Source organism: Plectropomus leopardus, chromosome 17, assembly GCF_026936395.1.
Source record: "Plectropomus leopardus strain MGB_pleo_1.0 chromosome 17, ASM2693639v1, whole genome shotgun sequence".
NCBI classification, from domain to species: Eukaryota; Metazoa; Chordata; class Actinopteri; order Perciformes; family Serranidae; genus Plectropomus; species Plectropomus leopardus.
Window position 1 is genome coordinate 20,546,818 of NC_142192.1, and position 26,069 is coordinate 20,572,886.

The 26,069-nt window shown below is 39.3% G+C and overlaps 2 protein-coding genes across 2 annotated transcripts; both read right to left on the reverse strand.

Moving 5' to 3' along the window:
- Positions 1-487: 487 nt before the first annotated feature.
- On the reverse strand, positions 488-10,645 carry nr1d2b (nuclear receptor subfamily 1, group D, member 2b). Its single transcript, XM_042506647.2, has 8 exons — positions 10,175-10,645; positions 6,915-7,145; positions 6,661-6,749; positions 6,047-6,191; positions 4,274-4,983; positions 3,991-4,176; positions 3,194-3,404; positions 488-2,112 (listed from the first exon to the last, which is right to left on the reverse strand). The coding sequence occupies exons 1-8, from the start codon at positions 10,191-10,193 to the stop codon at positions 1,916-1,918; spliced, it is 1,788 nt and encodes a 595-aa protein (XP_042362581.2). The 5' UTR covers positions 10,194-10,645; the 3' UTR covers positions 488-1,915.
- Positions 10,646-20,015: 9,370 nt separating this feature from the next.
- Positions 20,016-25,794, reverse strand: rpl15 (ribosomal protein L15). Its single transcript, XM_042506745.2, has 4 exons — positions 25,717-25,794; positions 24,336-24,517; positions 24,105-24,241; positions 20,016-20,368 (listed from the first exon to the last, which is right to left on the reverse strand). The coding sequence occupies exons 2-4, from the start codon at positions 24,505-24,507 to the stop codon at positions 20,063-20,065; spliced, it is 615 nt and encodes a 204-aa protein (XP_042362679.1). The 5' UTR covers positions 24,508-24,517; positions 25,717-25,794; the 3' UTR covers positions 20,016-20,062.
- Between the last annotated feature and the right edge of the window lie 275 nt (positions 25,795-26,069).

Genomic DNA, 26,069 nt, shown 5'->3' on the forward strand with positions numbered 1-26,069 from the left:
TTACCAGGTGATCTGAGATTTGGAGATTGAGACTGGAGATGTGCAGGACTGAGAGTCCAAAGGAACAGACCAGATCCACTAAGTGCCCAAGGTTGTGGTGGAGAAGTTGACTATGACCATTTAGATTTGACAACTATTCAAAAAAACAAAACAAAACACAATATAAGTAGAGTATACTGTGCAAAAACATTTCATATTTTAGCACAAGTCATTGTATAGCATGTCAAAAAAACATGAAATTGTGGTACGTCGTAAGAAAATCATACTTTCGAATGTTGGTTAGGTGAGCCATTTAGTTTCGAATAATTTCACCAAGGGGAAATTCTCACCCCGTTGAAGGTTGGGGTCAATGAAGGTCTCGACTGAACTATGTCCCCTTCCATGTTAAACAAGTGATTACAGTCCTCATATAATCCATTAACTCTGCTTCTAAATGTACTACTACTAAATGACCATACATCTCTAATAACCACTTCACAGCATACACTGCATTTATAAAATTTATTTATATAGATTTATTCATCTATACAGTTATGTATGATAGTATGTATATATTTATATAGAAATCTACGCATACTGCAATCCTTTCACAGAGGAGAATAGAACCACATGTCAGCAATGTTAAGACAATGACAGAAGCTCTGGATATTCAAAGACCAGACATTCTGAATTCATTGACGGGGAACAAAAAGATGGCATCGCAAAAATATCCGAACATCAGCAACTCAGCTGTCATCTCGACTCAGCTTATTTCTTTACATTACAATCACTTCAGTGACATTACAATCAATATTTTATGTGGAATAGTCCTACCTATTCAGTTTAACTACACTCAGCTAAAGTCTGTACAGTTTTGTAAAACAGAAATGTTTATTCAAGCAACTGGGAGTCACTGGTTACTGCGAGACGCTTTCTCTACCGCCCAGTGTCCGACAGCAACTTAGCATGTCTGACTCGACTGCTTGGCAGGTAGGAAAGTCAACACAACCTGGGACACACAGGAACAGCAGACACCAGGATTTCAGATTTTTTTTTGTTTCTTTAGGAGAAAAATATACGGGAAAATGGTTCTCCATTGGTTCAGTGTTTCTCAGTTTCCACTGACTATAAGTCAGCAAGCAAAAGAGTGACACTGACCCATTTGATTTGTCACAATGCCCAAATAATTTAGAAAATAATGACCCGCAACTGACAAAAACACAGCATAGCATGACTGCGTGAAAACAAGCCTGCTTCCCTAATTCATTCAGATTAAACAACATTCTCTTATTTTTCTGGGACTCTTAGCAGCTTTATGTCCACATTCCTCTCATTGTCGTCTGCTTTTTTTCTTGTTTTTTAAAGAGAATTCTAACTCTTTCAGTTTCTCACTTTCAGTGTCCGGAGAGTTTTTTAGCTCTTTAACTTCCCCTTTATCACATGAGCGCAGCACCTATTCAAATTAACGTGTGCCACTGAAAAGCATACACAAGTTTCTCCTCACTATACGGCTAAAAAAATCAAAAAGCAGTCACATATTGCACTATGAATGCAAAAAATACCAGTCTACACTATACAGAAAAGTGCTTCTAATGTTTGTACAGTTGCAAACATACAGTATGCTACACACAAACACGAGAAACATATACATCAATCAGTGTGTCTGTATGTATGCATCACCATCACACAGGCTGTTACGCCCTACAGTACAGTACAAGAACATTTTATGGTCTTCTTCCCCCTTTAAATGTCAGGTTTGAGCTTTAGTTCAATTTATAGACTGAAGGAACAGAATCTAAAGTCTCATGGGAGAAGTGTGGAGGTGCAGGTGTGGTTTGTTGGGAGGTGAGGCGCAGCCGGTGGTCCGTGTGGCCTCCAGGTTCCAGTCACAGGCCGGTATAGTTTGTGTCACGGTAGTCAAGTACTGGAGGAAACTTCAGGAATGAACCTTGAAGGCCAGCAACTCCTCAGAGTGCATGTTGTTGAGGGAGCGCAGGTCGGGCAGTTTGAGCAGCAGCTTGGTGAAGATGGCTGACTCATTGGGGTGATTCTTGGTGATGAGGCTTCGCAGGGCGCGGATCAGTGTCTCCTGCAGGGCCTCCACCGAGTTCACGTTCTCAATGCCTGAGCGATCTGGGAAAACGGATAATTACCGTGTTAGACTAAAAGATGTGAAAGAATACATTAAGTCTGCACACTAGTGCATGCTCCCATGAAAATTTACACGATTACCTCCACATCGAATAAATTCTCATGGAAGCATACACTAGTGTGCAGACTTTATTTATTCTTTCATACCTATTTTTGCTTGGTCCAGCATCTAGTCTTTATAACTTTAGGATGTGTGCGCTGTTTGAATTTCTTTTTATACTGAGAGTTGCAAATGCAATTTGTGCCAAATTTGAAGAAATTCCGTCAAGGTGTTCTTGAGATATCGCGTCTATGAGAATGAAACAGATGCGCATTGAACTTGACCTATGAGCCCAAGTTAAGGTTTGTGCCAAATTTTCAAAAATTCCCTCAAGGCGTACTTACGATATTGCGTTTACAAGAATAAGACAGACGGGGTCAAAGTGACCTTGACGTTTGAGTCCATCCTCGAGTCCAAGCAGATTTTTGTTCCATATTTGAAGAAATTTCCTCACAGTGTTCTTGAGTTATCACATTCACAAGAATGTAATGAACGGATGGACCGACGGACCGACAGATTGTCGGGCGTATCGATGGAAAAACGGACAACCTGAAAACATAATGCCGCCTGCCACAACAATCGCCAGCTCAAAGGAATAAAAAAAGTTTGTTTGTGGCAATTTATTTTGGTCCTTGTTAACAGTTTTCCAAGAGGAACACGTTTAATAAAAAATAAATTATATTACGCATTGAATCAAAAGGAAAAGACATTCACTGAAATCAGTGATATGTAAAAAGGGGGCATACGTTGGCGTGGAATTGGTAAAAGGGGTCACACAAAAAGTTTGGGAAACACTGCTTTAAGTTATTCCCCAAGTTATTTTTTTTTTTATGTCACCTCAAGATTCCTTCCTGCAGCGTGACGCACGGTGCCAGAGCAATTTTTTTCTCGCATTAATGTTTTCATTGAGTCAAACTTTTGACCATCGCTGCTTTAGTTTACGTACTGGTATATTGGTCTGTACTATGTACGTTAACATTATCTACACTGTACTGTACTTGCTGACAACCAAATCCAGCTCACCTGCAGAGACCAGAACCACGGCGGTGAAGAGGCTCATCTCTTCCTCACTGAGGCCGAGGTTGATGAGCTTCTCACTGAAGTCAAACATGGAATTGAGGAGGTCCCCGGCCCCCATGGCCCTCAAAGTGTCCACACTGTACTTCTTCCCACCCAGAAAGGTGACGGTGCGGTCCTTCACATCGAAGAGAGAAGCAAAGCGAACCACCAACACCTGCAGGAAGCAAACACCTCTCTGTCAGTCTCTGGACAGCTGTTCCGAGTATCACGAGGGCCGAACCTGACTCACAATTACGATCAGATTTGGCTGTTCAATATAAACAGATGATGATTTGTTTTGTTTCCCAGACATAGTTTTTAAGTTTGAATGGGCCCCGTGGGACATTCGGACTGTGACAGCAGCATTCAAGTAAAATAGTTAACAAGCTAATAGCGTTAATGATGGTCTTGAATGTGCAACAACATTTTTTGCCAACACTAGATATTAAACAAAAACCAGGGACTGTGTCATATAAAGCTGCTGTGAGCTGAAAATTCACCACCTCTAAGCAGAAGTATTTCCTCGCTCCCCCGCAGCTCCCATTACCAAAGAGTAGCATGAAAGTCAAGAGCGCTCAATATACAGCAAAATCTGGGAAAAAGAAAAAAAAAACGACTTCTCGACTTGAAGCACTGTGTCAACTTAGGTCTCCGACTGATGCTTTGAATTTCTGTTTTTAAAAGGCGCAGCCCTGGACATCACAATTTCAGCTTTCTATGCAAACGGACAAATATCCGAGGCTTACAGAATTACAACGTACCTCAAAGGTGCCAGCCTTCAGCAGGCTGACCTGGTCGTGCTGAGACAGGTCTCTGAAGCCTGGGATCTTCTTGGCGAACTCCACCACCTCCCTGACAGCTGGGGTGAAGCTGTGAGAGAACTCCTCCCACACTTCGTGGCCAGATTTCTGAGGGTCGACGTGAGGAGAGGTGTTCATCGGACAAACCTGAGGGCAGGACAGAAGGGTAAACATGAAAACTGACTGCTTATTACAAAAGCAGACTGAACAGGATTTGCACCTCTCTCGCCTCTTTGTATCTTACCAGATGCATTCTGTTGCCTCCTCTCCACAGGGGCCCACTGTAGTTGGTGGGTCCCTCTGAGGACGGGGCTCCGAAAGCTCCGTGTGTGTAGGCTGGACAGTGGCTGGTGGCGGCGGCACTCCTCGCCATCCTGAAGGGGCAGTGGTTGGTGTTGTTGTCTTCCTGACCCTGGGGTCCCAGGCTGGAGGGTGGATCCTGTGTTGCCATGGTGACCAGGTTGTTGTGGTGGTTCCAGGTGTCCTGCCGCTCCTCTGTCCCACAGTTACTGACGTTTTTGGCTGAATCTCTGTTTAGGGGCCCCGTGGGGGGCGGGACCTCGGCTGTCAGGCTGCTCTGCTCCTGGTTGTACATGAAGGTCTCCTGGTGGGCCCTGGTCACCGAGCCGATCACCTCCTCCTCTCCGCTGTCGGACGAGCTGGGCGACGCCGAGCTGGGGCTGGTGTCCATGGCCACGGTGGGTTCAGGGTCGGGGCTGGATTCTGATTGGCTGGAGCACGGTGACGAGGATGAAGAGCAGGTGGGGGTGGGGCCGGCATCCTCTGAGGTAGGTTGTGTGGCGCTGGCCGGCAGAGGTTTGCTGATAGGTAACGTCTGGCTGCTGTGCAGCTGGCTGTGCAGCTGGCTGTTGTTCATCATGTTGTTCATGGCACTCTGCATCTCCAGCAGCATGCGCTGTTTCTCACGCTTGGGGATTCGGCCAAAGCGCACAGCTGGACAGTGAGGAGAGAATCATTTCAGACGGACTCATCTTTATTTTTTTTGTACAGTTCTACAAAAGTAAGACAGTAATGAGTTATCAATTTGTATTCTTCAAAAACCCACCCAGTATGACTGAGGACACGCATCATAATTAAGTTATTATAGGGCACAATGTTACACAGCAAGCCCAGTTTACTTCACTTTGGCGAGTGCTACTTAGCCTGTGAAAACTTTTTGAAAGAAATGTCTTCTGTGGCTCAGGAGGAGAGTAACAAGTGTTAATATTTCATCTTGATGATATTATCAGCTGTAATTTCAACTTGAATTCAGAGACTTTGAAGAAATTCATGACATGTCATTGTCACACTATGAAAAAGAGGTGAGCACTTTACTAGATAGAAATGTAACAAAAACGTGCTATCGAGCTGAACTGTGGGATCAAAATATCTTGGCTTCTGCTACACACATTACAAATATTGTCTTTAAATACATCTCTCCTAAGTCCCCTCTATGGCAGTAAGAGTAAGTAAGTAAGTAAGAGTTCATTGTTAAATGAATACAACTTTTCAAAACAACATTCAAACAAATAAACAGACAGAATCTAGTACACAGTAATACAATTGTGAAATATCTAATCAGTGAATTTTACTGGCTCGTTGTTTTCAAGCATTACTTCTTCCTGTTTTCACAATGGTTTAACAACATATTAAATATCACATATGTGAGCTGTAAAAATGTATTTGATTACACATTTATGTGTATAACTCATATAAATATATATGTTTAATAATTTCTTATTTCTTTGTTTATTTTTGAACACTTTGGTTCTCCATATATATGATATATATATATACTTTAAGGCAGAATAATACCAGCTAATTTAATTCCCCTTTTAAACACAACAGGGTGTTTAGTAACTGTTAAAAAATGTTGATTTTACTGAGGAAAAACAACAGTACAAGCTATGACTGTTAACAAACATGACACGCTAACAGGAAATCTAAGTGACTGTGCTCTTGAAAGGCTGAATCAATGAGCGGCGCTCTAATGAGCCTGACAGTAAGAGGTACTCACAGTCTCTGGACATCCCCACCATCAGGCATTTCTTGAAGCGGCACTGCTGGCAGCGGTTCCGGTTGATCCTCATGATGGGGCAGCTCTCGTTCTTAAGGCACTTCTTATACTGGATGTTCTGCTGGATGCTCCTCCTGAAGAAGCCCTGTGTGTTCACAGAAACAAAGAGCACACTGGGATGAGACCAGGCGGAGGGAGGAGAGAACTGTGCGTAGGCACGCTTTACATTTCAATAAAATTGTTCAACTTAGGCTAACCAACGCAGGAGTCTAAATCATGTACGTGTGCTCCTCCTCTAAGGTGTACTGTGGTGTGTTTGTCACAGGGCGCTGCGCCCCACTGTTAACTAGGTCACGCAGCAAAGTGAAGTATGAGGGGCAGCTGATATAAATATGGCGAGAGTGAACTAGTTTCACAGAGTCTCTGGTTGTAGCTGTGCAGATGGCTACGCCTGCAGCGACCCAATTCAGCTGCAGACCAAAGTCTCTGCGACCCTCATTACCATGCAGGAGTGAAAAATATTTTGATTCTGTGTTTTTTGTGTGTGTGTGTGTGTGTGTGTGTGTGTGTGTGTGTGTGTGTGTGTGTGGAGGGAGTCCAGCACCCGCCCTCACCTTGCAGCCCTCGCAGGCATGGACCCCGTAATGGAAACCAGAGGCCACGTCGCCGCAGACCTTACACAGCAGCACCAGGCCGTTGATTTCTGATTGATACAATAAAATACTCTTAAAGTCCATTTGAAAAGGAACAAACTAGTGATTTTGAACGTGTTAGCTGCTTAACTAATATTTCATATCACCACCAACCATTTTCTAAAGTCTAAAGCAAGTATAAAAAACAAAAACCATAACACGTGACGGCGGCTTACTTGTGATGCCACATTTTGCAGTGGACGAGGAGCGTACGCTTTTCTGGGTCCCTGGAAGGTTTTGGCCCCCGGTGGGGAGTGTGGGGTCAGCCCGCTGACTCAGCTGGTGGCGGCTAGGCGAGGAGCCGTGGGGCGGAGAGGACGACTGGTAGCTGCCATTGGAGGAGTCGCTGTGGCAGGACTCCGGGCTGGAGGCAGAGCTGGAGGAGCTGATGTAGGCTATTACGCCTCCTGGTGTACAACGGAGAGAAAATGGGCCATGATGACAGAGAACGCAGCGACAGCGCAACACTGTGCAGAGATCTGTGCTGGAGATATGCTTTACTCCTCTGTGGCACAGAGCTATTGTCCAAAACATTGTTGCTAAAAACACATCAATGTGCAAAACTGTTGCACTGGGTGACGTGTTTTTTTTTTTGATAACCATGAACACACACAGAGTAGTTTACTTGACTCACTCCCACACACACCATCCTGCTGTCACAAATACACACACAGCAGTGTTCCTCCAACGGGGGTACAGATACCTCTAGGGGTACTTTGGAGTACTGCAAGGGGTACTTAATTTTATTTTATTTAAAGTTCATTTAAAAAATGTCAGTCATATATAAATCCTACAATACTTCCACTATAATTAGTTCAGTAAAATTGTAACTTTAAGTTTGATAACCACATTTTATATTGAAAATTCCTTATTTTTGACATTTTTTTTTAAATATTTCAGGCATCAGTCATATAGTCATCGTGAGTTGAATATATTCAGAGAGTGAACGTTTTTTTTCCGGTTTTCTTTTTTCACAATGTAGAAACATAAAAAACAAACAAACATGAGGTGTTTTGCATATGAGATAATTCAAAATAAAAATGAAAGCGTTGAATTAAGATATTAAAACTGCTGTGCCAGTGGTTTGGGAAATAATGCCAATTATTCAGTATTTCCTTCTGTGTGAGTTATGTTTCATAAAAACTAATGTACCCGGCTGTTTTAAGTAAAATTACAGAAACTTTCTTAAAAATAGAACTACAGTCTGAATTTGTTGGCACAAAGAACGGGGAGGTCAGAAAGTGCTAAGACACAAACGCATTGTTTGTTACAATGGAGAAAGAAAGTGCTGCTTGACTGAAATTTCAGGTATTCCATCTTCAGATAAAATAATTTATTTCACCTTATTAATTTTGCTTTTTTTTTGAACGTATATCCTTTTTCTGATCGTTGTTGTCTGAATTAATTCGAGACTTTATGGACTTTTTTTCATAGAATTTGTCAATAAGAAGAATATAAAATAGCACTTCCATCCTTAAATACTTTTTTATCTGCATTTTCTTGTATAGAAATAAGATGCAACAAAATCAAATGTGTCTGCTTATTAATCTCTTAAGGTTTTGCAACTATGGTGTTTTAGCAAAAAAAAAAAATACTCGTAATCACCAGTTTATCAAGTGCTGTTTGTTGATGATATTACTTTTTCTGTAGGCGGCACTTTTTTGCTTTATGTATTCTGTCATCGTGCCGACTCCCTGCTGTTTATTCTCCTTCAAATGAAATGTACTTTAACTGTCACCGCCTCCTGGCAGTTTTTTTCTATGTAACCAACAAGCTTAACATCAAGAGGGCAGATCATACTACGACAACAGCTTCTTCAGCCAGTAGGAGCAGAGCAGACAGGCGGCTGCTATCGCTGAGCCGCTTTTCCGCCCTCAACATAGGCTGACCTGATTTCTTCTCCTGCCATTCTCAATGATTAGGTAACAGCCATTACATAATGTCAGCTTCACTAGGGTGTGTGGTAGGTAGTCTGGCCCTTCCCTGCAGCCATTCACATAAACGCACTCCATCACAAATGGCATTTCAAATGGGTAGATTTTTTTTTTAACCTGACAAAACATGTATTAATGCAGATTAAGTACTCTATTTGCTTTTCATTCTCTCTTTTTGAAAAAACAATTTTCACACAATTATTGGCAATTAGTAAATAGCAGTACCGGCATAAAAGTGAACTGGACATTTGTTTGATTACAACACATTATTTTAGACTGAAAATGGGAAAGATGTATTTTAAAATGAATTCATTCACTAATTCATAATTTTAAAATGCCTATCATCCAATGTCCGTGTGTTAGGTAACATGTAGCATTTGAAAAATGCCTCCAGTGTTAAACCAGACAATATTGGAAAGAGCTTGGGCTCTTTAAGCTTATGTTTTTTTGTTTATTTGTTTGTGTGATTATTTATCTACTAGGTTTTTGTCTACCCCCCCCCTTTCATTCTCATGCTGTGTCATTGTGTCTTCTTGTTGACTGATTGATTAAAAAGGGTTTTTTTTCAATCAGAAAGCATAACTTTCGAACTTCATATGTTAATTTGATTTATTTATCAAAAAATACACAATGACGGAAAACTAAATCCAGAAAAAGATGCTGTATTCTAGTATCATTATGGGAAAAATTTTAAATGTTTTCAAAACTTACAAGTCAGTGGGAAATCTGTTGACCAACTTAAACCAAATAAATACTCTAAAATACTACTAAACTACTAAGAGGGGGAAAATATATCATTTGATTTTGCAGTGGTCATAAAGGGAGCTGTACTAAAAAAGCAACAATGTTAACATAAAAACCAGAGTTAACATTATCATCACATAAAAAAATGACTTATTTCCAGAAATACTTCCAACCAAAAGCCCTGAATAAGGCTATATAATATACAAAGAGCTTTTTGTATCCCATGGGCCCTGAATGCACCATAACCAAAGACATTTTTTTTTTAACACGCCCCCACGTGGAGCCGCATGTTTTTTTCCCCGGGAAAACTGGGTCACCGCGAGCTGCTGTGAGATGCCTCACGTGTATCCGCGGCGAGACCCCACACCAGCTCGACGGGAGAAATTATGCAATGGCGACGTCACGAAGCCGCTCGGCCAATGAGCAGCGACGCACGGGGAGCGTAAACACAGGTGCACATGGCTAGACCGATGGGTCCATGTGAGAGGAGACGACTGCAGTGCTGCTGAAGTCATCTACTTGGGTAATAACAACAGCCCACTGGCACTCCTAACCCAGTTTAATATTAACACAGCAGTACACAGTATAATCTTTATTATTTTGAAATGTTTAATATGAATGTGGCGTAAGAGACCGTCCAAAATGTAACACAGTAAGCTAGTCGTACTACTTTTACAGTTTCAGTGGACATAATGGCAGTATGTTACGCCAACAAGCTGCAACTTTTGACATTTAAATTAGGGTTAAAGCACACTTACCAGCTTTGGTCGACTCCATATGCTATGAGTTTTGGGGGTTTTCCTCCTCCTATGCTACCTCAGTGCTGAAGCCGTTTTTCTGTTTGTGTTCAGCAACTGAGAAGTCGCTGACTGCTCCCGGTTAAGAAACTGTCTATTTAAGCTACAACATTTACATTTAACGACACATAAACCCGGTAGAAAAAAAACAAACAAAAACACGATAAGTCGTCAATGACTAGCAAAGATGTAGCCGACTAAAAAAAAAAAAAAAAATCTCACATATGAAAGCGAAGCATGAAGTTTTCAGTGACCGACCGACGCCAAAAGGGCAGTTTTTCGTCCTCGTCGTCGTTTTGTTCTACCAGAAGTGAAAAACACCGCTTGTGTGTGAAATACGCCGTATTCCATTCAGAGACAGTTCAGGAAAAAATCTGCTCCGGGCTCAGCTCAGCGGTGGAGGGACTGGTTTTGCAGTGACTGTTTCGAGTCGAGTGTGCAACCATGTGACCCAGTTCGTCGGCTCCTCCTTCCCTCCAGCCCCGCACTGGTGTCAATGTAACCCACTGACATACTTTCACCAGTCAAAGTGAGCAAAGACAATTGGCAAGTAGGTTCACATCCTGTCTAAAAAACCAAAACTAAGTTTTAACATGCTGGAGTTTAGTTATGGTACTTTACACACTTAAGTGTGTGTCATAATTTCTTTTCATCTTTTTTTTTTTTTTATTAAAGGAGGCCAAAGGTGAATTCAGAAATGGCTGGGAAATTATTTTACACCCTCTTATAAATACATTAAATCTTATCTTTCATTTGCTGTGGGTTCACATCCTGTCTAAAAAACAAAACTAAGTTTTAACATGCTGGAGTTTAGTTATGGTACTTTACACACTTAAGTGTGTGCCATAATTTCTTTTCGTCTTTTTTTTTATTATTATTATTATTATTAAAGGAGGCCAAAGGTGAATTCAGAAATTTCTGGGAAATTATTTTACACCCTCTTATAAACGCATTAAATCGTATCTTTCATTTGCTGTGTACATTTTACTGGTCATATACCTTTTTATATTGCATTTTTTTCATACATGAAAGTCGTCCTCTGTATTTGCTACAAGTGTTGCGTTCAAATGGAATTCATGAGCTTGTGTTAACAACACTGAAAGTCGTGTACACAAATTTGTGATCAGTCAGATGGGACAGAATAAATATAAAGGGTCTATTTGCTCATCTTATAAGTGATTTTTTTTTTTTTTTTTGCTAAGCCATAGCTTTGAAACCACATACTCAAAACTACAGGAAACATGTAACATGAAAAGAAAAATGGAAAAATATGAAAGTGAAACTATATTAAAGTTTGATATTAATTGTGCAGTAAATATATTTACTTTAGCCTAAATCAGTGATAAAATGTGCCATCATAATCACCCAAATGTTACAACAAAAAGGTTTTGTGTCATGACTCCATGGAATATGATATAACCTTCTCTCCTCAAATTGATGGAAAACATCAGTATTACAGAGTATTAGTATCAGTATTATGTATAATTTTATTTCATTAAAAAAATGAATAAGCTCTATATTGATTCTGTTTAATGCTGTGGCTCCTCATTTACCCTTAAAACTTTTTTTTCTTTCCAGAATGATTATAAATTTTGATGTTTGATGTTTGAGGATTTTATTAAATTTCCTTTTATTTTTCAAAGCTTTATTACAAAGCCTCAACAAGGCCTCCAACAGAAGCATTACTAGATTCACAACTTAACTGTGTGCGCTTAAAGACAGAAATATGAATGCATGTACTTTTTGTCAGATTCATTCACTCTTTTAAAGTATGTAATTGATCTCAACAGTCTTATTTTGTTTTGTATTTGTGTACATATAATATTGTTGCTTTTGATGTTATTGTGCCTATTTAAATCCATTTGTGTGACATTTATTTTGTATAGCACTTTGGTCAACTGCGGTTGTTTTTAAATTTGCTATATAAATAAACTCAATTTGATCTGATTCTGTTTTTGATGTTGTCATTGTGGAACTGGCTGGTTCAAGCCTCATTTCCATTCCCACAGTTATTAATAAGCATCCATATGTGCCCTGAATCACTTGTTTGCACACATGAACAGCAAATAAGTGCAATTTCACTGATTGTGTGGTATTGATAAGATCCTCCAAAAACACCAGAACAGCTGGAATTCATCACGTGTCCATAAAACATTACTGGCATTGACTTCACAGTCGTCATTATTGACTGTGAGAAAGGTGGATATATTGAAACAGACCTCATAAAGTGGTGAAACAATGGCTCCAGTAAAAAGAATAATACAACTTGTCATTCATAAATTAGTTGAAGTTTAGTTCATAAATGTGCTTTTGATGGACATTTTACAGAAGGAGAATAAAATGTGATAATAAATCACAATCAGTAAAATTAGCGAACAACCTAAACAAACTGTTTTACTCTCAGGTTATATCTCGCTAAGTATTTACTGTAATCTTATCATTTCACCTGCAGTTATCTCTGGTAAAGTGTGTGTTTTAGGGGCCCACATTCACAGCACTCTCTCTGGGATAGCATCAGAAAACGTAGAATATTGTCTTTTTTTTTTTTTTGGCTGAAGGGAAGGTAGTCTGACTGTTTTGGGGGGAAACCAGGAAAGAGTCTTATTTTTATGTTACCCTATGATTATATTTTATTTCCTCTGTCATTTATCATAGGCTTTATAAAAAACAAAGATTAAAATGTCTCAGTGAGCTGGTTTTTATGTGCTCTGTTATAAGTGTGCATTCAGCCATACGCAGAAAACGACAGTCCTGTTTCTGTGGGGCTTTATTTTCCCCTCATTACATGTTTTAAAACACAAAATGATTGCACGCTATCTTCAGCAGAGAATACTTATCCTTCATTGCAACACAATCCAAAACTGCAGTATAGAAAAGTGTCATAAGTAAGCCTATAATGCAAATTCAACTTAAAATCTTGCCAAATATTTTTCTTTCTTTCTGTGTAGCCTACAGTTCACGCCTGTACAGTATGAATTACTAGAATTGCACGTACACACAAATGACCACAGTAAAAAAAAAAAATCTTACCTGTAGTGCTGTTTATCAATCTAGATTGTTTTGGGGTTGTAGAGTTTTGGAGATGTCAAATTTCTCTCTCAAATATAGTGAAACTAGAGGGCACTTGGCTTGTGGTGCAGTAATATACATTTGAAAAACTCATGTAAGCAGTTTCATGTAGGAACTATTTTCTTTCTTCTGAATTACATTCACCAACCAGATCACCGCACAGAAGGAAGTCTGCACGTACCGTTAAGTCACCTTAACGCTGATCTGGCTAATGTTACAGCTCAGCCGAGGAGAATGCCATTGGTAACTCACACCAACACAATGATTAATAGCACTACAGGTAAGAGGAAAAAAATGTTTTTTTGATTTGGGGATGAAGCATCCTTTTATGTATGTTTAATCTCTTTTTAGCTCTGTTTTTGGTCTCCACCAACTCGTGAAAAAAAATTCTGTCACTTTAGCTGCTTAATGCTCCACAATGTTCACCAACTGGTGCCACGCTATTGACTGTATATAAAGATGGACCTTACTGGTCCCATTAAGTGAAGCTTTTCGATCTCGATCGCCCCCTGGTGTCTGTCTGCAGTATAGGTCGTAAAGCCTTACCCTCCATGTTAGTGAGTGGGACATGGGCCAAACTAAAAACTGAAGTACACGCCAAATACATTTTTCCAAAAGATGATTTCCCAGATATTTTAGCTTCACTTAAGCATCGCGGGTGTAAGTGGGGACACGTTGTCCATCTTTATATTCAGTCTACAGGCCACATGCACACGTTTTCATTTTAAAACAGCGCTTAAAATGAAAAATATCTTTGTACTCACAAGTATTTCATCACATCTGTCCATACTTACATACTTGAATACACATACCTCCCAAAGCTTCACCTTCTTGCCTTTCACCCACTGCAGCGCCACCTCCTGGCTCACCTGAAGACACTCCTGCAGGTCTGTTTGTGCCCGAACACTACACTGAACACCGACTGTTACCTGAGAATATAACAGACACACATGAACCAAATGCTTTTTTTTTTTTTTTTAAATATTTAAGATGGTACATGTTGCACCATAATGTATGGGGAAAGCAGTATTTAATAATACATTAAAGGGACAGTTCACCTCAGAAATAAAAAATGCATATTTTCCTCTAACCTGTAGTCCTGCTGTTGTTTTGGTGTGAGTTGCAGAGTGTTGGAGATATCGGTAGAGGTGGCACACAATTTCTGAAAGAGCAAAAAAAAATAATGACATTTGCAAAAACTCAACAGCAAAGTCTCCTAACAAAAATCATGACCTGGTTCCTCAAGATAATCCACAGAGCTTATGTGGGCAGTTTCTTTACAGCTCAGCCGAGGAGGATGCCATTAACGTTTACATCTCACACTGTCAAAAGCTTCTCGACAATGAGCGCTTTCTTATTTTTTGGCGCTTTTAGCACAAGACCAGTTCGAATGCAGACATTGCCAATATCTTCAACATTTGGAAAATCACACCCAAAGAATCTGAAGTGATGAATAGCACCACAGGTAAGAGGAACTTTTGTACTTTGGGCTCTTAGGGGGTTGATCCGCTAGGCCAAGAAAGCCATCAGGACCACCCTCCCTAACTTGCAGGACATCTACATCAAACAATCAGGGAGATGTTAGCGCTCACCGAGGGCCAGCAAAGAGAAGATGATCAGACTGCCCAATGAGACTGAGACTGGAGCCCAGTGCCCCTTTAAAATGTCTGATATTTGAATGTCATCTTTGAAAGTGTTAAAAAGCATTTCAAACATCACGTAGAGCTCCAAGAGCGGACATTTAAACCCTCCATGAAAGCCAGACAAAACAACATATCCCTTTAAAAGCTAATGGACAACAACTGCTTTCTTTAAAATCTGTATTAAAGCATTCACCGTCTAAACACTGCACAGTCAAGCATGTTTCAACAGCTTGTTGTGTTTGAATATTGTTGAGAGAAGATACACACCAGACTTGTGGATCCAGTTCTGAGGCTAAACATGTCACAAAGCTTTGGAGCTGCTCTCCCCCACACTAAATTCCTCTTGGGTTAACATGACATGGAAAAGCTTCCCTCCTCTCCATCTCCAAACAGCAGGCAGGAGATGGCCGAAGCTCCACACAAAAATGTTGCGCCAGACATTTCCCAAGGCTGTCTCAATCCCAGCTAATGTTTCCTCAACTACTACAATGAGACCTTTTAGGAGTAAGCAATCCCACGCTGTAACGCCCTGCTCTCCACTTTCTTTTTTGGGTTTTTTTTTACAGAGCAGGTCAGAGGTTACTGCTGCCCTGCAGACTAATGTATGGAGAGACAATAGAGAGGGAGTAATGTGAGAGACGGCCGTTGTTCTCACTACGCCCTTCCATGTTGTCAATTGACCCTTCAACTCTGTAGGTCAGGGAAACACTATTTTGAGCGAAGGGCTAGAATATGTTGTCAGTTTGACCCAGTAAATTAATTCAGTGGTATAATAAGATACACATCCTGCTGTAGGACAGCGCAAGGATATAAAAACAATACAAACTCGTTGTAGTCTCAGTTTTTAAAAAAAAAGTCAAGCCAGATGAAAATCCTTCTCATTGTCTTTTGCATTCGAAAAACGAAATCACTACATTTATACTTGAATCTCATCTTACTATTGTAATATGAGATTTATTTTTGTAAAGATTGATAACCTTATTCTATTCTCTGATTTACTTCGAGGAGTTAATTTCATTAATGATAAATTCATACTTTATATTGCATGCTCCCCTTTGAGTTAAAATTAGGAACTACATTATGTGTTGCACCTTCCCTTTAAGGTCGAGGAGGGTCTAGATCGTGGAGTGATATGAGAGATGTGAAGGGATGAATCACCTTGCTGTGTTTTCTGTTGAGTTTTGTCCTACTGATAAAGTGGACATTAAGGTGACGGAGAGTCTGAGAAGACATTGTCCCTGTGTTTTCTTTACCCACAGCCCTGAAGTAAGTCAACTAATAAAGTTAAGGCTGGAAGAAAGCAGCCTTAAACTATTTTTTGACAGAATCCAGCAGATTTCCTGCTGAATCTCACCTGATGTGACATAAAATGTAAAATGCATTGAATCCAGGAGCCCAATTTATATGCACATGTACACTGTCAAGCATGCAAGTTGACAGCCAGACCATTGGCTGTCGTCTCAGTGATTTAGTCAACTTTTAGACGAACAGATGATGGACATATCTGTGCCAGTTCTTTGAATTCACCTTCGTGTACCAAGTCCCTCACATCCAGCTGAGTGTCCTACTTTAAGTACATAAGTAAAGTTTATCTGTATAGCATCTTTCACAGATAAAAATAATAAAATCCCCAAATTCTTCATAGAAAAAAACATAAACAATAAAAGCAATACAAAAATGAAAATATAATAGCTGTGACAACCAGCACGGAGCTGCCGCAGTTAAATCACAGCATCAACCAACTAAAGGAGGGCAGAAACAGACATATTCAAAGAATAAAACATAAAAGTAAAAAAAAAAAAAAAAGAAGACGGATGATGTGCTCTAACAGAAAACCAGTTTGAATAAAAATGTTTTCAGCTGCTTCATGAGGGAATCACAGGAATCGAGGGATCGCAGGGTTAGGGGAGGAGCATCCCATAATTTTGGTTGAATAGGTCATTTTGAATGACCAACCTGACAGAATGACCTTCTCAAAATATAATCATATTTATACAGGGAGTAGCTGATTCTGATAGATATTTGTACCTGAGAGAATGACCTACTCCAAATTTAACTGCATTTATGACAGAATTGGTTAAAACTATTTAACCCTAACCCCTGATCCCTAACCCTGACGTAAAACCAATAGAGGTGCTCTTGCCTTGTGCCCCTAAAAATGTCACATAATTTTTCTTTCTCATTCAGTAAAATGTGCACATGTAAAAGTCATCGATGTGCTATGTGAAACAGTGAGGGCCTAAAGATGAGAGAGGCAGGTCTGCGATCAACTGAGGTCCATCCCAACACCACACAGTTTAGGAAAGTGAAAGAGGAAGGCACCTATCCCCAAACTGACAGGCTCAGACTACTATTCTAGGTGCCTGACAAAATTTCGGAAAGGACCCTTCAGAGAAATTAAATGTTTTTCTGCATCGATTACTGATCCGGTCTATTTGTTAGTTTAACTAAATCTTGTTCAAAGGCGAAATCTCATTCTGAAATTTCACAAGAGATGACTTGTTGCAGGAAGACAATAGTGAAAACATTAGTGAGAGTTAGAGAGAAGAGTTCCTGGACAGTTTGTTGAGTTGAACCACAGCAAATATAGTGTTATCTATAAGATTTTCAATGCCACAGCTGAATATTTTAGACACTGAAAGAGTCCACGAGATTACAGGAGGAGACTTTTCCTTGAGGAACACTATGCAAGACACAATAACAAGCAGACCCAATCAGGGAAAGGTAAGTAAAAAAAAATGCCAGTTCTCTGTAGGGTCCTTTCTGTAAAGCTGTCAGACATTTCACAATTTAAAAACAAGAACCTCAATGGAAGTAAAGTGACAATGCCAAATGCCACAAGTTAGAAAAAAAATGAAAACCACGATCTTTCAATCAAATGTCTATAAATGAGCAAGGACTAGAGCTGTAGTGCATTCATGTGTTAATGTCTCCAAGCCATGCCAAAGAGAAACCTCTTTTCAACATTTTATTTCAACAACATGGGAAAATCAGGTCCAGGTTGAAAAATGCCAAAGTCTACCTTAAACTCCCCCTTCCCTAGTTTTAAATGCTTGTAATTGCCACTGAACAAAAAAAAAAACACTTCTAGGTGCAACGAGGAAATGATTAAGAACACCAAAAGTAAAAAAAAAAAAAGCAGGTTACAGTATTTAACCCATTTTAACCGAAAAGAAAAGCATGACTGTAGTATTTGCAAACCATCTGATGTTTGTACATTTGCCAACTACTCTGCTGGTAATGACAGCAGCACTCTGTTAGGCTCGCCACGCTCTTCCAGGTACATCAATGGGTGATTCCTATTCATAGAAATATAACCTACTGGAATAATTGTACAATTATTTTCTTACAAAAGCAATGCAGTTGGCAAGAGTTGTGAGAGCTTCGCCTATAATGGAAATACTCATGTAACAGAAATTTACAAATGCCACGCTTATTGAATGCAGTTAGAAGAGAAATAGCAGTTACTCATGCTCTCTACCGTTTAAACCATAATGGTATGTTACTTAAGCCTGAGAACAAACCGTTCTAACCCCTGCCTGCCTACATAATGCATCAATATTTATTTATTTTTTACTTTCTTCTGTGAAAAGAAAATGACAGGTTCGAGCGACGTGAGTGACTCATTTAACCTGTAAGAGCACCCTGATCTTTAGACTCCAGGCGAAGCTGTGGATGTAAAGAACTACAATATTTATGGGACACGCTGCTCAATACAGCAATAATTTGTTATAAAATAAAAACAACTCAACTGATCTGTTCACAGAAGCAGACTACTCCCCAGAGCCGATGCAAGGAATGCAAAGTGTATTATTTTTAACTGTGGTACTCAATTTATGGCACACGGGCCAAGTCTGGCCACCAATAGGATGCCAGGTGCCCCCCATTTTCTAATTCATAATACAAATTAAGTTATTCACACTGAGAATTGTTTTCGTACTTTTAAGACAGCGACAGAGTGCATTAAAGAGCATCAAAACAGAGCTTGTCTATCCAAAACAAAAATGTCTGAGAAACGTCCAAAGATCTCAGAAATGTCCTAAAATCCTAGAAACGTGCTAAAATCTGAGATATTTCCACAACTTTGACAATAATCCTAAAGTCCTAGAAATGTCCAGAAATACTACAAAATTAAATCCTAGAAATGTCCTGATATCAAAGGTCAAACATCTTTAATACACACACACACGTGTATATATATATATATATATATATATATATATATATATATATATATATATATATATATATATATATATATATATATAATGTATACAGCATATTCTAAAATCAAATTTTAGTATTTATTTTGAATACAAATATTTATTTTACCAAACATAAAATGTTTTTGACAAACCCTATTTTTCTTATTCAAGCAGAGCAGTAAAACATTAATAGTAGTATATATGCGGCCCCATGCAGAGGCAGGTTTAGAGTGAGTTAGGTTAATCTACATTTTGCCAACAGGTAATTGTAAGGATGAAGTTAAAAAAAAAAGTTTTGTTTTTTTTTTAACCTCAGAAATTTGAACCTTGACACACAGAGCTCGAGTCACATAAACTAAAAACAAAAAAATAAAATAAACATATTTAGATCCAATGTTTTAACAATTAACACTCTAATTCAAGCATAAGAGAAATAACTTCAGGCCTAATATTTTTTAAACTGACTTTTTAGTGACCTGCAGACATCTTGGTATTTGGTTTCTTCTGAGAATAACTTCCGTATTTTGCTTTGTCTTATTCTGAATGCTGGTTCAGTGTTTCTCACCAGAACGCAGCCAAATTGTAGAGCAGTAATTTCTCCTCCTTTTACAAATACAAACACAAAAACAGGTGTGTGCAGGAGGGTAAGCAGTCTGCACCTGCCCACAGTCCTGAGGAGCTTTAAGCAGTCAAAAGTACAGTCCCCTGCAGGGACGTGTAGGTGTGGCCTTAAAACATTCAGTAGTGCTTACTCCACTACCAAAGGTTTTAAAGGGAAAGATTTAATTAACATTTATTTAAATGGATTGTACGAGCTCTTAAAGTTAAAGCTTTTAAAGTTGCGTTTAATCGAGCAGCTGAATGAAGCAGACGGCAGACAGGATCTTCACCATAAAAAGGGCTGTTTATTTGTTTAAATGTACAGGCGTGCTCTAACGATAGCGGTGGAGCTGCAGGGTGTTGCGCCTCTTCCAGGCGGCACGGCGGGAGCCTCCGATGGTCAGGTGGAACTTGTGGCCCTTGCCCAAGCCGCGGCTCTTCTTTCCTGCAGATGTCAGGCCACGCATCTCTCTGTGCTTGTGCACAGCCTTTGTGATCCATTGGGTGTCTGGGTTGCGTCTGATGGCCTTGTGGAAGGTATCAACCAGAATCACCTCAAAGAATTTGTAGGTGGAGTCCTCGCCCACCCAGTAGGAGTTCAGCACTCGCAGAGCTCCGCAGTGACGGCCAGCACGCTCCTAGAAAACAAAATAGGACAATACTCCAGACAAGGTTCTCATTGACAAAATCAGTAATAAAATGAATCATTTGTAATAAATAAGAAAAACAATTGAACAAGGTAAAACGGCAACAGGTGTAAAAAGGACTTTTTGCGTTGGCATTTTGTGTTGGACTTCTGATCTTCAGAAATCTTTTCAGCAAACAGACAGCACGCTCGTATTTACCAACACTGTTGGTCTGGGCTCATGTTGAATAAAAGGAACAGAGGCAAACTTGCAATAGAAAATCCATGTTTAGCATTGAGTAGGAGACACTGCCAACTCCAGGGATGCACAATAATAACGGCACGTCATCGGTATCAGCAGATATATGCTTTAAAATGAAATACTGGAGTTCGCCAACATACAGATTTCACAAACCACTTTTTTTTTTTTTATCAATGGCAAAGTAAACATGCAAAAAATCAACCCTAAGTTTATGTGTTTTTCCTTATTTTTTTCAATGAATGATTACATACAATGGAAAGCATTGTATTTTATGTCTCCACCTGCTGGTGGGCCATCATGATAAGAGTATGAATAATATGTTAATTCCACTGCAGAAGAGACTTTATCATTAATATCAGACGGGGATTAAAGTGGATATATTGATGGCGGTTATCAACTAAATCAGTTGTTATATCAGCGAAAAAAAATACAATATCGCACATTCCTACTTAACCCCACCACTGTATTCAGTAAAAATGCTCAACAATGTGGATGCAGGTCAATTCATCAGCAGCTACAAGTTTCATTCGGACAAATATGAAACAACTTCCTGTCAGCAGGGACTTTCAAAGTGATGCTTTTGCCACAGTGCTTATGTGAACTACTGCCTACCATACACGTGAAGACTTTCAAAAACATCAAGTGAGACGCCCTCTCACAGCTACAGATAAAGATTCAGTCACACTAACGATATTTGAGAAGACCGGGGGTCTTGCAGGGTCGCTATTTGAACATAATACAACTAGATTCATTTTGAGATTATTTCCCATCCTGCTGCTGGGGAAAATATTATGCCAAGTTTAACAATTCCTTTCTGCAAAAACACCAGATCAAAGGCGTCACACGTCAACAGTGTTCGTGTCAACTGTGCATCAATATAATCCATAAAGATAAACTATATTTGCATACAGCTTTACATTTTTTATTTTGTCATCTAAACTCTCCAGTCTCTTTTGCTAAGCTGTGTGGGAGGAGACTGGAAATGAGGCAAACCATTTAACAAAATGTAAGATTTCTCATTAAATCAAGTGTCAGTTGGAAGACTGAGACACTGAATTAAAAACAGACTCTTGTTGACTCCATTTACTCCTGGTTTGGTGCTGGCCAGAATGCAGCTATTGTTTACTGACAGTGTTGGTGTTATTGACCTTTTCCACAAGCCAAAACTAAAAACTTGTTATATTTTATACGGTGACATTTGTGGGCTTCAACTTTAAAGCCTCTCGATGCAGTTTTCCCATTCTGCTCTTAGGTTCATTACAGGTGATGCTTACGACACTCATCACTGCATTCAGTACCAAAACTCTCTCAGAGACGTGATTTGCATTCTTAGTTATTCATTTATAAAGCGACTATTGGGATGCTACCTTCTTATATTTCCTCCACGCTAGTCTGGTCATCTGGAGCACGTTACACCCGGTCTAACGACCGATTTACACTTCAGGTACCCAGAGTTCATTCTGAGCTCAGCAGATCTGCTTTTTGCTTCTTTGCACCATCCGCTTAAGCACATTAAAAATCCATGAACTGGTTTCTTATGGTCATTGTAAATCTTTAATTGTTAAGTTCTTTACTTCTAATTGCACCTGTTTTAACTGATTTTGGAGGTCAACATTACTGATTGATTGTATGCCTATTTTATCTATCATTTTGTTAATCTGCTCGACATCACTGTAAATGAGGGCTCACCCTCAATGATTTGAGTCTAAATTAATAAAAAACAAAATAAAAGTTGGATTTTGTCAGAACATCAAAATGTGAGAAAGATAGATTTGAGAAAACTGGAACTGATATTTTTCACCACCTTGCACAAAACAATGCAAGATCACAGAAGCAATCACCAACTGCAGTAAAACCCATGACTTTACTCCAACATTGGAAATTTGTCTGATAGTGAGCAGCAAGGAGCCATTATAATATAAACAATGGCTAAATCCCAATAAGGTGGCCCAGTAATTCATGTCAGTGAGCCAGCAAACATAATATCAGGACCGTGAAACTGTTTTACCCTCTGTGGCATAACTAAATGTCTTTGTGAAACACCCTCTGAGTATGAACTCTGAGAAGAATCACTTCATCAGATCCATGCGACAGTTGCTAGTAAGTCAAGCAGCCACCTTAAATTAAAAAGGAAATTCACTTTGGTGTCAGCAGCTCATTCGTTGATCATATTACAAAGTGCACTTCTCCACTCTTGGTTTTCGAACATTTTGAAAACGACACTTCTGAGGATTTGGTGGCATAGTTGCACTCAGGAAGAAAGACTCAGAAAGCACTCTCCGTGTATTCGGCAGTAATTTTTCCGACGATATTCCAAATATGTGTGCAGCAATAAAAACATGAATGGGGTATGAGCTGCAAAGAAACGCACGAGCGGTTCTGCCCAGTGGAGAGGGCAATACCAACACAAGCTCGCCAGTGTGTGTTTGTGAGCTTGGCGGGGTGCAGGAAGCATCAGAGGCTTGTGAAGCAGTGAATGTTTGAGACAGGCTGGCTGTACAGATGGACGGTGAAGAAGCGGAAAAAGCTGTTGGGGGGTGTTGAAGGTTCCAGGACATTTCAACACCTTTGAGCTGCTATAACAGCTATCATTAGCATCTGATATAATCAGCATCAACAGACATTTACTCATTAACCTGTCCAGACTTATTTCAGTAATTATGGAAAACAAGTTAAAAAGTAGTTTGAGGTAACGATTCCCTTCACATTTATATTTCCCCGATCATCGTGTTATTTGGAGTCAGACTGGGTGACACATGCACAAATATATTTCAGGTGTAGTACACGCAACATCTAAACATCTTCTTGAGCATTGTCAAACCAGCAAAAACATAACCTACTGTTTCTTTGGGCCTAAAGTTAACTCTTTGAAACCTAAAGAAATTGTTCTGATTTATTTGCATAACATAAGACATGGCCCAAAACATCTGTTGAAACATTACAAGAAAATTACCTAAAAAGTAAAAAGAGAAATCCCAAAACAAAACCAAACAAAATGACCTGGAAAAAGTGCTAAAATAAGATATATAATTTTATTGTATATAATTTATTTTTTTCTCGCCCAATGTCAGCTGGGATAGGCTTCAGCCCCCCTGCAAATATTAGGAGGATAAGTGGTTAAGGCTAATGAATGAACATGTTTTTTTCTTTCTTTCTGTATAATTATTTTAATTATAAAAATATTATGATTATTGTTTTCAAGAAATTTTTCCCTAATTTTTCTGACTTTTTTCTTCTAGTCCTTCCCCTTTTAAAAAAACATAATTAGGAGAAATGCCTTGCAATTTGTGGGACATTTCTTCCCAAGTTGGTCTTTGCTTTTTCCCCCCTTTGGCTTCAAAGGAAGTCAGACTAATTTACCCGGATTTCAAAGGTCATAATTTGTACAAGAGATCTGAACGCAGCAGAGGAAAACTTGTCAATATAGGATTCGAAGAGTTAACCACAGTATGTATAAATAAATAAATAAATAAATAAATAAAGGTACCTCAGCAGTGGACTGCAAACTGCGGGCAAACTTGATCTGGTTGACGCCATGGTGCACTGGCTTGCCATAGGTAGCACCCTTGGGGACAGGGCGTTTACGGCCTCCACGGCGCACGCGGACACGATAAATTACGTAACCTGTTTGAATTAAAATATAAAAATTATTAGCAAGGCAGGCAAAGATGATAAATCGCACATGTGTAGAGGATTAATCTCAAAGCTCAGCACTTACCCTGCTTGGCCTTGTAGCCCAGTCTACGGGCCTTGTCAGGTCTGGTTGGTCTAGGGGCACGGTGGAGGTTGGACAGCTGACGGTACTGCCAGCAGCGGACGCGGAGCAGGAAGCGCATCACATCGGACTGCTTCTTGCGCCATAACTCCTGCATATACCTATATGCTCCCATGTTGACTTATCTGGAAAAAAAATGAACATCAGTTATATTTGTTAAACATTTGATTACTTGTTGATATCTGATAATGATTAACAATTTCAAAATGGGATCGACATCTGTTCTTTTCCTAAACATTTAAACCTCTGAAACGTGAAGCTTAATTTCCTGAAGACACGCATGGAAAGCATAATAAACAACTAAGCAAGAAATGTCCCGGAAACTGCAAAAATAATCTTAAAGCAAAACAAAAACTGACATTTATTAATGCACTTTCTTGGGCTCACTATCTTTTTGCGGTTTTTTAGGTTATTTTATTGCAATTTCTTGCTATTTTTCTTAGTAAGTTGATTGTCACCCTCTTATGTTTTAAAAAGAAATCAAGTGAATCTTCTCAGGTGTCAGAAAGTCTCTATAGGACTGAGACGTGGGACTGTCTCATGTTAGTGCAGAGCTGATCAACATTATGCACAGGAGGAGAGGGTCACACTCGTGCTATTATAAAGTCTGCAAGCCAATACTACTGAAACTTATTAAATAGCTTTTTTGAGCATGACCGTTACAAAACACAGTAATGTCACATTCAATCATTTTCAAAACCTGGAAATCTCAAATCATAACACATGGTCCACTCAGACTATACATTTACAGTAATGATACCACTCAGTGTAGCTGTCTCCACACAGTTACTGTCCTACTGTAGCTCTAAACTTCAGATTCATACACATAATAAACACATTACTAATGGTATAGCGACTAATTTACACTGATTATATAGAGGTTGTAATAGTGCTGAAGTCCATGCTTGATGGAAAGCTAGCTAGAAATAAAGCTAGCATGCTAATGTTAGCCGCATAGCTCCTTCCTCCCGCTTCACGGTAACGATGATAACATTAAGACAAAACGTAAAACGTAATAAAATATAATTTCAGGATGGTTAAAAGGCGTAGACTCCGGTATCTTTACACTAACGTCCAGACAGCGAGCAAACATCATCTTTCCTCCTGCCGGCAGAGCCGATGGCTCCCTGATCTGACGGCTACCGCACCATTAAAACAAGGCTAAAATCAGGGTTTTACTAATGTTAGTGAAAAAATATTCAAAGCGCATGAGACGTTTTAGAGTCGCTACACAGTATACTAAGACAAACAAACAGATGAAAGTATATTCATGATGATTTTAGTGGATTACGTTTGGTGATAAAGCATAGGAAAACTCGCTTACATGATGGCGTACCAGCCGGAAAGAGAGAGCGTACGTACCCAGCATGCCTTATGAAAACGGCAGTGACGCATTTCCTCTGTGGGGCTCATGGGAAATGTATTTTTTGTTCGTTTTTTAAAAGTTCTTTACTCTTTTGAGGATACTTTGAGAGAATTTCGAGGATTACACACGCGGTCTATTTCATCAATAAATATTGTGTGTGTGTGTGTGTGTGTGTGTGTGTGTGTGTGTGTGTGTGTGTGTGTGTGTGTTCACTGTATTTCATGTGTATAGTACATTTTAAATTTTTTTTTAGCATTTAGTATTTTAGCATAGGACCTATTGAATTTTTTTTAAAATATATTCTTTATATT